General features: G+C 44.7%; 1 protein-coding gene across 2 annotated transcripts in view; it reads right to left on the minus strand.

The window, feature by feature from the left end:
* FAT3 (FAT atypical cadherin 3) overlaps positions 1–16,026 on the minus strand; it is a 640,331-nt gene that overhangs the window by 41,864 nt on the left and 582,441 nt on the right. For both annotated transcript variants that reach the window (XM_028515239.2, XM_036028695.1), the window contains 6 exons: positions 14,784–15,173; positions 12,092–12,306; positions 10,727–10,864; positions 10,239–10,382; positions 7,191–7,388; positions 3,338–4,136 (listed from right to left, as the gene is read on the minus strand). In XM_028515239.2, coding sequence (XP_028371040.1) covers positions 3,338–4,136; positions 7,191–7,388; positions 10,239–10,382; positions 10,727–10,864; positions 12,092–12,306; positions 14,784–15,173 — 1,884 coding nt within the window. The remainder of the gene's footprint in view (positions 1–3,337; positions 4,137–7,190; positions 7,389–10,238; positions 10,383–10,726; positions 10,865–12,091; positions 12,307–14,783; positions 15,174–16,026) is intronic.

Below are 16,026 nucleotides of genomic sequence, written 5' to 3' on the forward strand. Positions count from 1 at the left end.
TCCACTTGCTGTCCCTGTGGGGGCTCAAGGGCATCTGTCACAGCCTTCGGTCAGTGTCAGGTTTCCTCAGCCAAGTGCCCATGTTCACCTAACATCTGAAGTTAACCAGGCTCAATCTCATGACATCAGAACTTTGTATCTCTTGAACTTCTGTTCAGATGTGATGCTTGATGGCGGCTGGAATTTAACGAACCAATTTGGCACTAAAATTCAAGTTTGCTCTCATTTTTTTCAGAGCAACTTGGCATTTTGGTTCAAGAGGCTAATGATGTTAATTGGGCCCAAAAAAGTCTGCGTGAGAAAAAGAAGTTAGGAGGGGGATAATTATTGAGGCCAAATTTGTACAATTATTACTATACAGCCCTTATTATTCTAATTGTTCTACCACATTGTGGGAAAGTCCATTGAATGAATTTGCCGATCTTCCAGGGCAAACCGATACTAGCTGAGAGTGTGTTTGTGTGTGTTGAGGGAGACATTTCCTGAATTCAGTTAAATCTCCTTTCCAATAAATGAGAAGATGCCTAAAATGCCTAATGCTTTCCTTAATAGCTCTTTGCTGTATTTATTTGGGAGGACACTTTATAAGAAGTGAGAGAGCTTTTACTATTATATCTAAAAGCTTGCCCCCTGAACCTGGAGGAAATTTTTTCTGCCTTATCTTGCTGTGAGATTTCTTAAAGTTTGATTTTCTGACCACTAGCATTAGAATCACCCAGGCTATATGTACAGATCTGAGGCTCCACCCAGAACCTCCCGTTATATATTTGTGTGGGGCTCAGCAATGGGCATTTCTAGGAAGCCCCATGCACACTGCAGTCTGAGAGACCCTCTGCCATCCTGAGATGGTTATGGTGAGTCTGGAGATCAGTCTGTTGGGAAAAACGGGGTATTTGAGTATTCCCACAGAGTATGTAGCACTGGGGTTATGACTCACATAAAAATGGAAGTCTCGGTTCTTAACATGCAGATAATACAATAGAGGCTCTAAATTACCTTTATTGAATCAGCATGCCATTCTCACCAGCTGCATGGCCCTGGGCAAGGCACAGATCTATCACATTTATAAAATGGAACTTCTCATATATCACCTGTTGAGACAAGACTGGGCCAGATGACCTTTTGGGCTCCTTTCACCATTAAAATCCAGTGTTTTATTTTATAGCTTAATTGTAAGAGTGACTTGAAGGTGAGAAGAGTCTCTAAGGTGGACCCTAGTCTGCACAGAGCTCCCACTGAAGAAATGTTTGCTTTTCAAACCAAAGCTTCCTCTTGGGCTATCTGGCGGCTGAACCACAAAACAACTCAGCATTCTGCATTTCCTGGGAGTAGAGGGATCTGTGAGGACCAGAGGACAGGATTCCTGGGCAAGGACACCACCTTGAAACCTACCACATTTAAAACATTAGTGTCTCATTTAAAATGCAGAGCAAGACCCCCTCTTGCCAACAAAATCCAACCCCTCTACAACCCTCCTGTAAAGAAATTCTGCCAATTCTTTCCCTGACCTGTCTTTTCTCAATGAACTCATACTCCTCCCTCAAGGCCCAGCACCTAGGTGATCTCTGGTACCGAAATGCCACAGAAAGCTTTCCTCTGCCCACAACTGAGACTTGCCCTTTGTATGCCCTAGCATTTATTAGAACATGTTTATTGCTAACATGTATTTGCAACCTGACCTCACAATAGCCAACTTCTGAGGGCAGGGACTGTGCATTTCTTTTACTTTGAATCTTCAGTGCCTAGGACATTACTGCCTGCACAGATTTTGGCTGAATGAAAAAAAGTTTTCAGAGAAAAAGGACTAATTAGCTGCTTTAGTTTCTCTTGATAGGTCTGCCCTGTCCTGTGGTGAATGCCTTTTGAGCCCTGCTGTGAGTCTCTGCACCAAAGCCCCAGCAGAGCTTTGGTGTATAAATCAGTTTGCCTACAGGAGAAATCTAGGTGTGACCTGGACAGCTGGCATTCATAAATCCTGCATGTTGGTGGCATCTGCCAGAAAGGCATTGCACCTAGCGTGCATGCTTTGAGTTATTTTGGAACTAATTTACATATTCAACAGGTCACACATCACTGCCTGTACCTGATGAAAACACAAACAGAATTCAGTGGGTACTGCAGAATAAGTGGCTAGAACTCTTCCAAGATGCTTGGAGGCTGTCAAAATGCCTCTTAAAGGGAGCCATGATCTCTGTGGTCTTTCTCTGATGAGCTTATTTTCCAAACTGCAACTGGGAACTTCCTACAAGGCAAGAGGCCAGGGGCCCTGTCTGTCCCTAATTACCTAAGGGAATGTTTTACAAATGCCCTTTCTTCTGGCTACAGTCCCTTTGGGTCAAGTTCACACTGGCTAGAAGTATTCTGGGTGCAATTTTCTTAGAAGAGAGCAATGAATTTATGGCTCCACATGTCAGAGAGAAGAAAAGAGGGAGGGAGCAATGCTTCTTGCTGACCACTGTGGGCATGTTACTCTGTGCAGTTATGGCCTCTGACCAGGAAAGGTCAAGGTTTAGTGACTCTAGTTACATCAACAAACACAAAGCATTCTATCTCTGCTGCTCTGAGAGCTAAATCCATCCCCTGACTGTGCTCCTGGACATCTAGCCCTTGTTTTTCACTGAAGCAAATCTAACTGACTTGCCCTCTGCAATAGCTTCCTAACTTGTTTCCCTGCTTCTGTCCTGGCCCAGTCTAATCCATTCTCTTCTGCAGCCAGCATGCTCTTTGGGAAAGATGGAGCTGATCCTGTGACTTCTTCACTTCAACTCAGCCAATGGTTCCCATAGCCCTGGGATCATTTCTAAGATCTTCATCCTGGCTAACCCTTGTGTGGTCCTGGGCTTGCTTACAAGTCTCATTTGTCATCACTCCTGACTGCTTCCAGTGACAGGAAATGTCTTTCAATCCCCTTAGTGCAGGTTCCTTTCTTGCCCTTATGGCTTCTTCATACCAAGTACCCATCCACCTGGAATGCTCTCTTTCCCCTACCTGTCTTCACATGTCTAATTCCTACTTATGCTTTATCTCAGCCTAGAGATACTCCCTGTAGGAAACCTTCCCTCTGGATTGGGTCCTCTGAAAGGACCTGGTACTTGCCCTAACAATACTTATTGTATGCACTCAAGCTAGCTTTTTTGTCCCTGGAGTGGGGCTGAGCTTATCTTGTTACCCCCATAACCCAAATCTCTCTCATGGTTGCTAGGAACATAGTAGGTAGTCAGTAAATATTTTGTGGAGTGAGTGAATGGGCAAGTGCACACTTACCAGGAATGGTAACCCAGTCTACTCAAATCTCAGGTGGTGAGGTGGGAGGGCACTCTACATACACCACACTCACCATTACAGGTGCAGCGCACATTCCTGTAGAAACGTGGACACACAAAGCTGATGCGAGCCGTGCTGTAGGTCATGAGTGCATGGGAATCCAGTGACAGGCCCTGCTCACAGTGCTGCTCCTGACAGTCCAGCCCCGAGCAGTTCTTCTCCAGGATGGCTGAGATACGCATGACATTCTCCAGATGTCTCCTGGCATTGGACAGCTTCTGAATCAGGTAGGCCGGCTTGTAGAACTCACTGTTGTGCATCTCCACTGCGAACAGCATGTCCAGCTGGTTGGTGCCCACCACGGGCTGGATGCTGATGATGTGCAGGGTATCCTGCTTCTGGGTGAGGACCACGTTCCGCAGGGTGCGCCGGAACCCGTGCATGTGCAGCCCCACGAAGTCCTCAGGGGACACGTTCTCAAAGCGTATGGTGACGGTGTTCTGCAGCATCTCATGCACCAGCTGCTCCACGTGCACAACCACATCAATGGGCACCTGGAAGCGACCGTCACTCACTGACACATTCAGGACATACTTGCCACTGTCCAGACCTCCCAGGGCAATGATTTTCCCATCATGACTGTTCACTTTGAACAAGCTTTTCTGCTCCGATTTCAGGGCAAATGTGAGCACGTCATACATGTCTTGATCTGTGGCGTGGATCTTCCCAATGACTCCACCAGGAAAGTCATCTTCCATGGTGACGATGAAAATTTCCAGAGGAATGGCTGTGGGCTTGTGGATACTTTCCTCAATGACCCGTACTCGGATATAAGAGTGAGAAACTTGCTGGGGTTTGCCTGAGTCTTTTGCCTGAAATAATCAAGAGGGAGAAAGACAAGGAACTAAGAAAAATCATAATAATTTTAAAAAGAAACAAAACTCAGAAGATATATTCTCCTTTTACCACATTCACTTCCCCTTCCATTCCCTGCCACTAGTCTGAAAAATACTGCAGATGTGCATCTAAGAGGAGTGAGTTGTCACCTTCAGGCCCCATATGCATACTTTGTTATAGACAAGAACATGTGTCAACACAATAAAGCCAGTGGGGGTGAGCAGTGATGGTGGCTAGATGGTGCTATGAGATCCAGCCTGACTGAAACAGGCTGGCCTTGTTTTCATTTGGCATAGCACTGGCATTCCCTCTTGGACATAAAAACTAATTTTTATTTATTGATTTTAGAGAGAGTGAGGAAGGGGGTGAAGAGAGAGACTTGATTTGTTATTCTGCTTATTTATGCATTCATTGGTTAATTCTTATATGTGCCCTGACTGTGGATTGAACATATAAACCTTAATACATTGGGAAGATGCTCTAACCAACTAAGCTACCAGGCCAGGGCAGAAGAAAAATTTTTGTTCTCTTCATATTCTTTCCTTTTGGTTGGACCAGGTGGCACCTTTCTGCACATTTAAGAAACAATGTTATGTGGAAATTACACAAAATTAAGGCTTAGAATAAAGAATGGTGCACTAAAGGAAAAAATCAGTAGCCTGAATGAAACCTTCTTTGTCTTCCTTCTTTATATTAGAATCAATGGGACAGCCACTCTGACAACAGATGTTGACTGAGCACCTGTACACGTCACATGAACAGAGTTGGTGCTGTGGGGCTTCAGTGCAGGGCAGGCTCCCATGGGCTGGGTCCTGGGGCAGATGTCCGAGGAGGCAAGGCTGAAGTGGACCTGGGGAGATGTGTGCTTGTATGTGGAAGGTGGCATACAAGCAAGGGCTTGGGCACCCCACAGACTTGATTTCAAATCTTGGTCCTGCCAGTCACTAGATGTCCAGCTTTGAGTAAGTTACTCATTCTCTCCGAGCTACAATTCTTGTATCATTAATATGAGTAAAACAGCATTTATTTCATAGGATTCTTGTATAGTAAGGATTAAAAGACACTGTAATTGCAAATGCTTAGCACAGGCCTGACCCATAGAAATACTTAGTACATGACAGTTAATGTTATTGCTGTTAATTTTATTATTACCTTCACTACATCTTTATTTGATGGCCAATGTGAACCAGAGAGGCCAACAGGGAAAATTCATATAGCAAGGGGTATGTTTAGCAAATTAGGTTGAACTGGAAGTCAAATGGTGGAGGGTTTCAAAGGACAGTGATGAGTTTGGACTTTATAAACCAAAGGTTGCCCACTCAAAAATCAGAGGCCAGAAAGATGACAGAAAGGCATGAACCAGCTGAGTGTAAGGTGATAGACTAGTGGGCTTTGGCCTGAGAAGGACTGGAGAGTCATGTCTGCTTAAAGACCCTGAGTTCAGAACCTGAAAGAGTCTGGGCCAGCATTTAGCCCATAGTCCACACATTTTCAGGCACTAGGAAGCCCCAGATGGTTTTAGTTTAGGACAGGGTTTGACATACATTTTCTGTTAAGGGCAAGGTAAGAGACAGTAGTTTAGGCCTTGAGGATTATATGATCTCTATCAACTACTCAGCTAGGATCCTAGCATGGAGGCAGCCACAGAGCATATGTAAACGAATGGGCGAAACTATGTTCCAGTAAAACTTTATTTATAAAAACAGGTCAAGATGTAGTCTAAGGGCTTTAGTGTGTGGACCCCTGGTTTAGGGGAATGATGTAATTATAGTGGAATAATTACTTTGAAGGGGTATAGGGAGGGATTAGAAGAGAATGAGGCTGAAGCCAGGGGAGTCACCCACGAGGCCTCTTTGGTGGTATGGGGATGAGGCCTTGTAGAGTACAGTGGGCGGGGGCACAGTGAGTGTAGCTGATGCACACAGGGACCTCAGGAAGGCAAATACGCAGGACTTGGTGGTTTACTGTAAGAAACTGGGAGGAAGAAACTTTCTCTCATATTTTCAGAGTCTGAGATGTGAATCTGCTCTGTAACGATCAGAAATGGCAGGAAATGAACTCTACCCGTTTCTGTGAGAAGGCACTGGAAATCTCTCTGTGCACTTGAGCATCTACACTGTAATATAAAATTATATAATACTGTTGTAGGAATGGGTGGCAACTGAAGCATTCACTGATGTGCTCAGAGCCAAAAGTCATTAATTTGGAAGGTTTCATGAAGCACAATAAGCCATAATTCATCAAAAGAAATAATATACACAATCAAATGCTATACAAATGTGAAACTTATTATGGTTATTATTACCACCATTAATAATGACTTCAGATTTCCCTCTGTGGCAATTGTATACAAAAATAGTCACTCAGTGTCACTGATGGGACCCAATTCTTGGTATTGGCAAAATTCATAGATAGGCACTTTTTGGTGCTCTGTCATTTCTTGTCCCTACCCACACCCTTTCCTTATCTGCCACTTCTGCCTCCTTGACCCATTTCACTATGCACAAGCTAATGACCTTGAGGGAGCAGGGATGTTGGGAGGCCATTGCCAACTGAGTGCTTGGTCCTCTCCTGTCTCATTGAGAAAACTTACTAAGCAGAGTTCTCTTCAAAAGCAGTGGCCATGATTTGGCTCCATTACATTAGAACCAAGACTGACAGATTCCCCAAGTCAGGTGATATCACAAATACTACTCAGTACAAAGCATCAAGCCTTGACCAATTAGTTGTCTTTGGGGGTCCATTAGAACCCCAGGAATTTCAGAATGCAGATTTAGGCCCTGAGACTGCCTACCTGGCACATCCTCAGGAATGTCCCTCCTGAACTAGGATGCTTCCCTTCCTTCCTGTTCAATTTCACACACAGAGGCCGCTTTTATTGGTGTGAAATTGAATTTGAGATTAAAAGGGGAACTTTCCTGCATGGTAATGAATTATGTTGACTCACTCAGCAAAGAGAAACCAACCAGCGAGCACAGAAACCAGTCTGAGAGAAAGCCAGCCCGACATGGACAGGAACGAGGCCATACCTGGACACACAGCACATATTCTGGAGACTCCATGTGCTGGAAGACCACAGCTGACCTCAGGGTCCCATGTTGGTCCAACACGAACTCCTCCTCCTCATTTCCCGACAAAATAGAGAACGAGAAGGGAGGCCCATTGTGAAAGGAATCTCTGTCTGTCACCACCAGCTGCAAAATGCTGGTGCCTACTGGCTTATTTTCCTGAATAACAGAGTATATTAAAAAGGAAGACAAAATTACACCTCTCTCCACATTTTAAGAAACCCCATCATTACTGGCTGACAGTGCTGTGCTAGAGAACAGGGCTTCAGAGGAAGGGATTCCCTGTGATATTATCATGCCTTCTGAAAATATGCTGCCATCTGTAAGTGTCATGCTTCCCATCCTTGGCTGCCTCCCCACAACTGCCCCATGAGACAATGAGCTGCAGGTGAGAACACAGGACTTCTCCTTGAGTGGGGTTATAGATTCCAAAGATGGTGTTCCTATGCCTTGTCCTTGGAAAGACTGGAAATGTGCTGAGTTCACCTACACAGCTCTGGAAATATATGCTACTCACTCACATTTGTGATTATATCAAAAATCCTCTCAGGCCAAGAAAACATCAACCTTTTGGGATGGGAAGGCACTTCCTCACATTTGTCACAACATAATTATGCTAAAGCCCAACACTGTGATGCAATGTCACAACATTGGACTTTTGGAGGGGATATCCTGGCAACTTCCCAGTATATACACAAAAATATATGCCAGGTGGAAAATGGGCTTTACACCCCAGCCCTCATAACACAGTTTTGCTGTGTTTCGTGAGGAAAGGCAAGGAGGGTAGAATGAAGTTGGAAAAGAAGAGAAAGAAATCCTAACTTCATTAGAATTTTTGGAGGCCCTGATGTTATTATGCAAGCATTATTTTGCAGAACCTCTCTGCTTCCCCCCCCCCCCCCCCCCCAAATAGAAACACATTCTTTCTTGGCTCAAAGGTTATCCATGCTTTGGAAATGCCACATTAAATTCTTCTGTAGCTCAGGCAATGTGTCTGTTGCCTCACTCTGTTTCGACTTCAGCATTACCACAGCTTGGGCCTAAAGTCAGTTTCATTAGTTCAGGCCTTCTGATGACAGTGATTTAGGATTAAATGGGTTTGGGTCACAGAGATGAAGACAATGATACACTGATGTTTGGAGGGGAGTCATGCACAGGGCAACACACGCTAGTTTTATGTGCTGAATTAGCCTTATAAAAACCATGTGTTGGAATAAGAAAATTAGTCTTGGTTGAAAAAAAGGAGAAATACTTTTTGAAGGAGAAAGAGAAAAGGACCTCAAAGGCCCCTTATGTTTCTCCTTGTTTCCAGCTGCCTTTTGGTCATGGGGAACTGGACATGTTCTCCCTCAGGAATCAGTCATGGAACTGCCTCTGCCCAGCGTGGACTTACTGTGTCACGCTGACAGCACACTCAGCACCACACAAAACAGAAGATTCATTGATTTGTTTGCTCAGTCTATAAAGGCCATTTCCTCCATAGAAAGAGGGAAGGAGAGGAGAGAGAATGCGTGCCCTAGGGTCACCAGCTGAGAAAGAAGCACGAAGTATAACATAGACAGGCCCTGGTGCTGCAGACATGAGCCATGGTCAACTGCTCCCGGGCAGAGGTTCTCAGTCCTCTCACCGCTCAGGACTTCCTGTTGTGTGTGTGAAAGTGGACTGTCAAGCCGATGGATGTGTGTCATCAAACTGAATGTTGAGTAGGCAAAGCCCACCTTGTTCAGGGGCAAGTGCACTCAGGTGGGGAGGGCAGGGAGGGCCATGTGGCGGTGGTGACAGTCCTAGGAAGAGCACCTGAGAGGAGGAGGGATGGAGGAAGGTGTAAACCCTGCGTGAAGCTGGGAGCAGGAGAGAGAAAAGAATGCACAGTGGCTGGAAAAAGCATCAGAGAGGAAAGGAAAGCCAAAATACCACCAGGTGAAGGAATCGGGTTTCGCTGACAAGGGTGGGAATGAAGCAGAGAGCTAGCTGCTCGCTTTATGCCTGCCTCTCAGCCTCATTCCAGGACATCTCAGTGGTGCAGGGGGCAGCCAGCTATGGATGGCTGGACTCAAAGTCTTGAATGTTATTCCAAAGGTGCCCCTCAAAACCTGGCTCACTCTCATCTTACCTTCTACCCACAAAGCACAGAGCTCTGTGAGGCATGATTCTGAGGCCAAATTGGATTGGGCAAGAGCTGATTCTCTTAGAATATCTGTGGTTCCCCCAAGGCATGTATATCAATTCCTGTCTCCTCTAAGTCCTCCACACTGACACTATTCCTGGACTGGGTTTCCTTATCCTCCTGAAGTTGGGTTTCCAGCTTCTAGAAATACTGGGAAGTAGAGGTAGCTCAGTGCCCAGCAGTGTGCTCATGAAATATCTTTTGAGTAAGGAAAAAATAAATGGGAGAGTCACTTTGATTGCAGAATACCAGCAGGAAGTCACTCTAAGCTGCAGTCTAATTTTAAAGAGTTAGTGGATTTAAAGTGCTAAACAAATTGCTTATTAGGAGTAACTGTAGTGAATAGAGGCTCTAGCCTGATGCCCAATCTTCCTTTGACTGATAACGCAGTTGTATAAATCTGCCTCGCATGCCAGCATAGCACAAAGTGGCCAAAAGGCAACCTTCACTGTGGAGAGAAAATAGTTTTTGCTGAAGACAAACCTCAGTTCTAATCCTGACTCTACCACTTAGCTGCTTGATCTTGGGTGAGCTACTTAACTCCTCATATCCTTAGTCCCTTCACTGTACCGTGGGGCCTGATCCATCATCCCACTTTGTGGGGCCGTGGTGGGGACAGAAGATGTATGGAAAGCACCTGACAATTGAAAGAATCCCATTGGTGATGGCACTTATTAATAGTAATCAGTTGCAATAGAAGAATCGGCTCTTTTTATACCAGCCCTATGACTGGATGAGTTGATATTAGGTAAAAACAATAATGAACCATGAACAGTAAACCACAGCAAAGAAAGGAAGCTGAGCGCATAAAGACAAGTGCCTGACAGGCAAGATTTGCTTACCTGAATCACAGCGGTATAGTTAGCAGGTGTAAAGACTGGGCTGTTGTCGTTCACATCAGAAATGTCAATGTTGACAGTGGCAGTTGATGACATCAGAGGAACGCCGCTGTCTACTGCCTGGACAAGCAGGGAGTATCCAGACACCTGTCAAAGCGCAAAGGGCTGACAGTGAAGAAGTGTGGCACTTGCTTCCTTCTGCACCCACTCAGAAGCGCTGCGGGCTCTGCTCTGCTTTGTTGAAGTCCAGCCACCTTCAGTTTGGTTCTAAAACCAGTTTCTCAACCTCACCAATTTACATCTATTGGCAGAAAATTCTTTCAATGGTCTTACCCAATCATTGTGCTGCATTTTAGTCTATCCCAATTTACTCATACTATTTAGAATGGAGACTCTTCCTACTTTTACTCATTGAGGCTGTGCCTGATTCCAGTGAAGGGATAGGCGTGGATGGGAGTGGATGGAGAGGGAGCTGGCCTAAACTAGCTTACCCGTTCCCGGTCCAATTTCTTCTTAACCTTCACAAGTCCCAAGACAGGGTCCACAGCAAATTCACTGTCTCGATCTCCACTCACAATGGAAAAATGAATCTGTCCATTGGGCTGGCTATCCGCATCTTCTGCTATTAGCTTCACAGGACACAAGCAAAACAAAGAAATGACATGACGAGAGAAAAGGTTTATTTTTAGGGTTTCAGGTGACTACCAGTGGGCACAGCTCTGACACTTGTCTTAGACACTACACTCAGCAGTGACAGGATCATGACCCCAGTGGGAGAGGCAATGGGATTGGCTCCAGGAGAAAGCCACCATTGCTGGAGCTGCCATTTTATCCTGTTAATTTTTACCTGCCTGCAGACTGATGCTTGTTAGGCCTGATTTTCTGCAGGCCTTGAGCTAGTAAGGATAGAGCCAGAGCTAACTGATAGGGATACTCTTATGATCCTGTTACAGTTCTGCAAAACAATGGTTTCTGTCACTGAACCGGGCATTGTCTCAACCTGTGCATTTCTATGTTATGGGAGACTAAGAAAATTGCCTTTCCCACCTGGCCAACACATGTCCCACTGTCTGATGCTCATGTTGGTGATGCTTGGATTTATATGTGTGGAAACAGTTTCATAATGTCCAGGAAGGAGCAAGGACCTGGAAAGTCCACATCTGATGTGTAAAGAATGCCCACCCACAACTTAGTGCTGCAGGAGCCAGAGATAAGGACGGATGGAGGAGACCTGTCCAACCCAGGGATGATGAGGATGGTGAGGATGGAATTCATTGTTTCCAAAATGTAACGGGTAAGTCTAAGAGAGGTTATGTTCTCCCAACACTTCATTTGTTCTTACTGGTATTAGAAAAAAAATCCTTCTGGAAAGAAGAGCTCCTATAAGAGTGGCCAATTCATCTTATACTTGCTCCCATTTGTAGCTGCCTTTGTGTTTGTGTGTGTGTGTGTGTGTGTGTGTGTGTGTGCACGCACATGCGCACACGTAGGGGGCTGGAAGGGATTTTATTCTATCCTTAGCTACCTAATAACTTGTCATCAAACGTCACAAGCTAGTGGGGGCTGCCATTACAAATTCATTTTATGGTATGTTTTGGTCTCTCAGAAAATACATTCCTGGGGGGTAGTGATTATCAGTGACTTATACTTTGATATAAATGTATTTTTCAGACTCTTTCTGACAGGCAAACTGAAGAAGGACAAGTTGAAAGACTAGTGCCTGAGAAGAGTTATTGGGGACAAAAAGACACTGAAAGGAAAAAAGTGTGAAGCGCATCCATGGCAGACTTTGCCCACCTTTTCACTCTGTTGAGGATTGTCAGTCCCAGACATCTGGGCCCTCCACTGGCACCTACCAAAATGACAGAGTCCCCGACCAAGGCATCTTCACTTATGACAGCGCTGTAGATGTCTTGACTGAACCTAGGAGGATTGTCATTCACATCTGTGAGGTTGATGTTCACAGTGGCCACAGCGCTGAGAGCTGGGGTGCCCCCATCTTTAGCTTCCACCACCAGGTAAAACTTTTTGCATAATTCATAGTCCAAGACTTCAGAGACTGATATACCCCCTTTGAAGAAAAATAGTGAGCTTTAGATTTGATTAGGAAAAAACATTGGTCAGCAATTGCATAATCATGGAAATACAACATCATCTCTGGCCAAGAATATTAGATAGTCAGGAATTTATTTATTTAATTTCCTGCTGAGTCTGATTAATGCTGTCAGTTAAAATATAGCTATCCATCCAACCCAACACTGAAGAAATGAAGTGTTTGCGTGTTTTGGTAATAGTTCCTGAGCTTCTCTCAAGCAGCCCGACAGTCGGGCATTATTCATCCTCGTGCAACTAGGGACAGGAACAACATCCCCGGTAAGTGCATCTCGATGGTTTTACAAGTGGACTCAGGCTGACTGGGAGTGAGCTGAGACATGTGGGTGCAGGTGTGCGACCCCAGCCCTGGTCAACCAATAAACACTTTCAGATAGTTGGACTCTCATAAAAAATCTCATCCCTTGTGTTCCCGGTCTTTAGCTCTCTGTGTTTATCTGACACTGTTATGACACAAAGAGGGCAACGACCTCAGAAGTGTGAAGCTATAGTGACAAAATGCCTGGGAATCAGTGGCCAAATAGTAAGTGTGAGCTCAGTGCCACCACTACAGAGCAGCGATAATGTCTGTGTCACTGATACACTTAAATTAAGCAAATAGAAGAGGTGGAAGCAGCTAGCTGGGTGCCATCCCTAGGAGAAGTTCCATGAGAGCTATTTCCCTCCCATGCGAGCCCTTTCTGGTGAGGAAGCCCAGTCCTTTCTTCATGCTGCAGTTGGTAACTGGTCACTGAGAAACAGTCAGTTGGCCCAAGGTGAGTATGTCACATCCATTCACAGTAGAATGTGCTAAGGCTGCCCTTCTACTTAAGGTGAGAAACAGAAGTCATACCTATAACAAGAGTCTTTTTCTCTCCATAATTAAGTTTTCTTACTAATTATCACCCTTAGCACTTTATGTTGTACCCCAGTCTCGTTATCCAGTGCCAAATTTAAACAGCACTTAAGCATTTCCCCATGGTGTTCATATACAATGGACATAATGAGACAGGCTAAGGCTAACACATATTTAAATGAGGAAAACTTCCATACATTTTAATTTGAAGTAATGGCCTTAATAAACAGAGTTACTGCTGGGAGGAGCTGCTAATGTAATTCCTCCATCAATATTTCCACCTCCCTATACTTGAGGGCAGGGACTATATCTCCTTCATTTTTTGTACCCTGAACAACATGGCAGTGTAATTTAGATGTTAATCATGTTTTCCAAAGTCAGCAAGATCTGAGTTCAAATCCTGGATCCTCCACTTACTCACAGTAAACATTGGAGAAATTATTTAACCTCTCTGAAGTTCTGTTTTTCCCATATGGAAAATGTGAGAAATAACTAATGATTTAATAGGAAGCTGGTACATTTGCTATGTTAAACGATCATTGCTAATTTTGCTAATTATGATAGTTTCATGTTTGTATTTGCTGGACTATCCAAATGGACCTCCTTTGCCACATTGCTCAACAAGTACATATTCCTTGAGTAATGGGGGAATTGTGTCCTATGACCAGAAGGTGTGAGAGCCTCATCTTTCTTATCTGCAAAATGCGGCTGCCTTGCCCATTCATAGGGTAGTAAACAAATGAGAATATCCACGAAAGTGCTTTGGAAATATTAATACAAACACTGCATGAAAATACAAGGGTAAATATGTTTACTCTTCAAAGAACATCTAAGCTTGTATTCTAAATTGGCATCTTTATTCATTCAAATTATCCCTAATAGTTATTAAGTCTGTGATGAAGAGAAAGCCCAGGGGTTTCTCTTGGTTTTTTCCTAGGCACCTTTTCTCTAGATGATGCCACATCTTCCCCTAGGGTGTAAAAAGCATGTGGTGAGAAATGACAGGGTGGTGACCAGGAGCAGTGAACAGGACTCAACTACAGTGCCAGTTCCAGCTGACTGCAGTGCCAGGTTTGGAAGGCCTGTAGGTCACTGTCACATCACTCATCAGTGTCTGCCTTGGTAGGTGACCAGAGAGTGGCAGCCTGAGTGTGGACAGTGGCAAATGAACATTAATCTCCAGGAGCACTTTCCAACCCATAAACACACAGTCCAAGTTAGGAAACAAAGGAACAAACAGAAAAAAATAGAGAAACAAACAACCCCTTGTGCTCAGTGTGCAAAGAACACTTCCTCTCCCCGTCAAGGAACCATATTACTGCTCCCCAACCTTCCTGTGGGAAATCCTGAAGACAACCTGGGGGTCAGGCATCTGCCAAGTGAGTCCAGTTAGGAGCTTCAAACTTAAAGGGGCATCCTTAGAAGCAGGGTGCCAGAGGACACTCTGAGGCCTGCCTGTAGGCCCTGCTATGAGACAACTTGTTTCTGCCACAATAAAGTATCAGAAGGAAAAGAGCCCACCAAGCAAAGTGGTTAGGGGGTAGGGGCTGAAGCAGGACAGAATGAAGCCTTGAATTCTAAGTAGGCTGACATTTACCTACCTGTCTTTGGGTTGATCCTAAATTTCCCTTTTTCATTCCCAGAACGAATGAGATATGTAATCTCAGCATTTGTGCCAATATCTTTGCTGGTGGCAAAAACAGCAAGGACTTGGGTGCCAGGGGAGGTGTCTTCAGGCACTGTCACCAGGTAGTCTCTCCTTTCAAACACAGGGGGGTTGTCGTTAATGTCCAGGACGGTGATGGTGACGGTGGCAAGGGAGGACAGGGCCTGTCCAGGGCTCTGGTCAGTGGCCTGCACACTGATGTTGTAGGAAGGCTGCTGCTCTCGGTCCAGCGGCTGCTCCAGGATGATGATGCCAGATGACTCATCAATGGAGAAGAAGCCATTGGCTGAGTCGGCCAGGGAGTACACAACCTTCCTATTGATGCCTGCAGGAGACGTGACAATGTGAGAGCAGAAGGTATAGCCTGACCCTCTGCTTTAGCACATGAGGGCTGTGCTGACTTTTGAAGGACCACACAAGGAAAAAGCAATTCTAACCTACAGCTCTGGTCCTACAAAGATGTAAACTTCAGTTTGTAAAATATATGCAACAAAATTAAAGAGTAAGGAGGTAAAAATATTGGTAACAAATATCAGAAATGGTTGGATATTCCTAATATATTGAAAGAAAAAAATTAAGATGACAATAGATATGAGGGTGAAAAGATGTGCCACAGAAAGACAAATATAAATTAACTACTTCAACAAATGTTTATCTAGAATCTATCAGACCTATTTATTCTAGATGCTAGAGTCTATAAATGAACAAGAGCCAAACATTTACCGTGGAAAGTTTTACATCCTAGTAAATTAGAAATCAATAACAAAGAATAAAACTAAGTGGCATGTTATGGAGTAAAAAGGGAGAAAAATAAAACCATAAAGCGGGGGGGGGTGAGGAGTGCTGTTGTGGTTAAGTATTTGGGAGATGGAGAGAAGGGCAGTAATTTTAAATAAGGTGATCAGAGAAGGCCTTGACATTTGAGTGAAAACCTAAAGAAGAGGAGGGAGTGAACACTGCAACTTATGTATGAGGAGACACATGCAAGCGCAGAGGCCCTGAGGTGGGAGCCCATCAGCCCCATTGGAGGAGCACTGTCAAGAGGACCGGTGTGACCAGAGACAAGGAGGGAGAAAAAGAAGATGAGATCCGGGAGCAGACCCTGATCTGGGGGGGGGGGGGGGGTGGTGGGAGGGGTGGTAAGGTGGGAAGCCACTGGAGGACTTAGGAGGGGAGTC

Source organism: Phyllostomus discolor, chromosome 6, assembly GCF_004126475.2.
Source record: "Phyllostomus discolor isolate MPI-MPIP mPhyDis1 chromosome 6, mPhyDis1.pri.v3, whole genome shotgun sequence".
NCBI lineage: Eukaryota > Metazoa > Chordata > Mammalia > Chiroptera > Phyllostomidae > Phyllostomus > Phyllostomus discolor.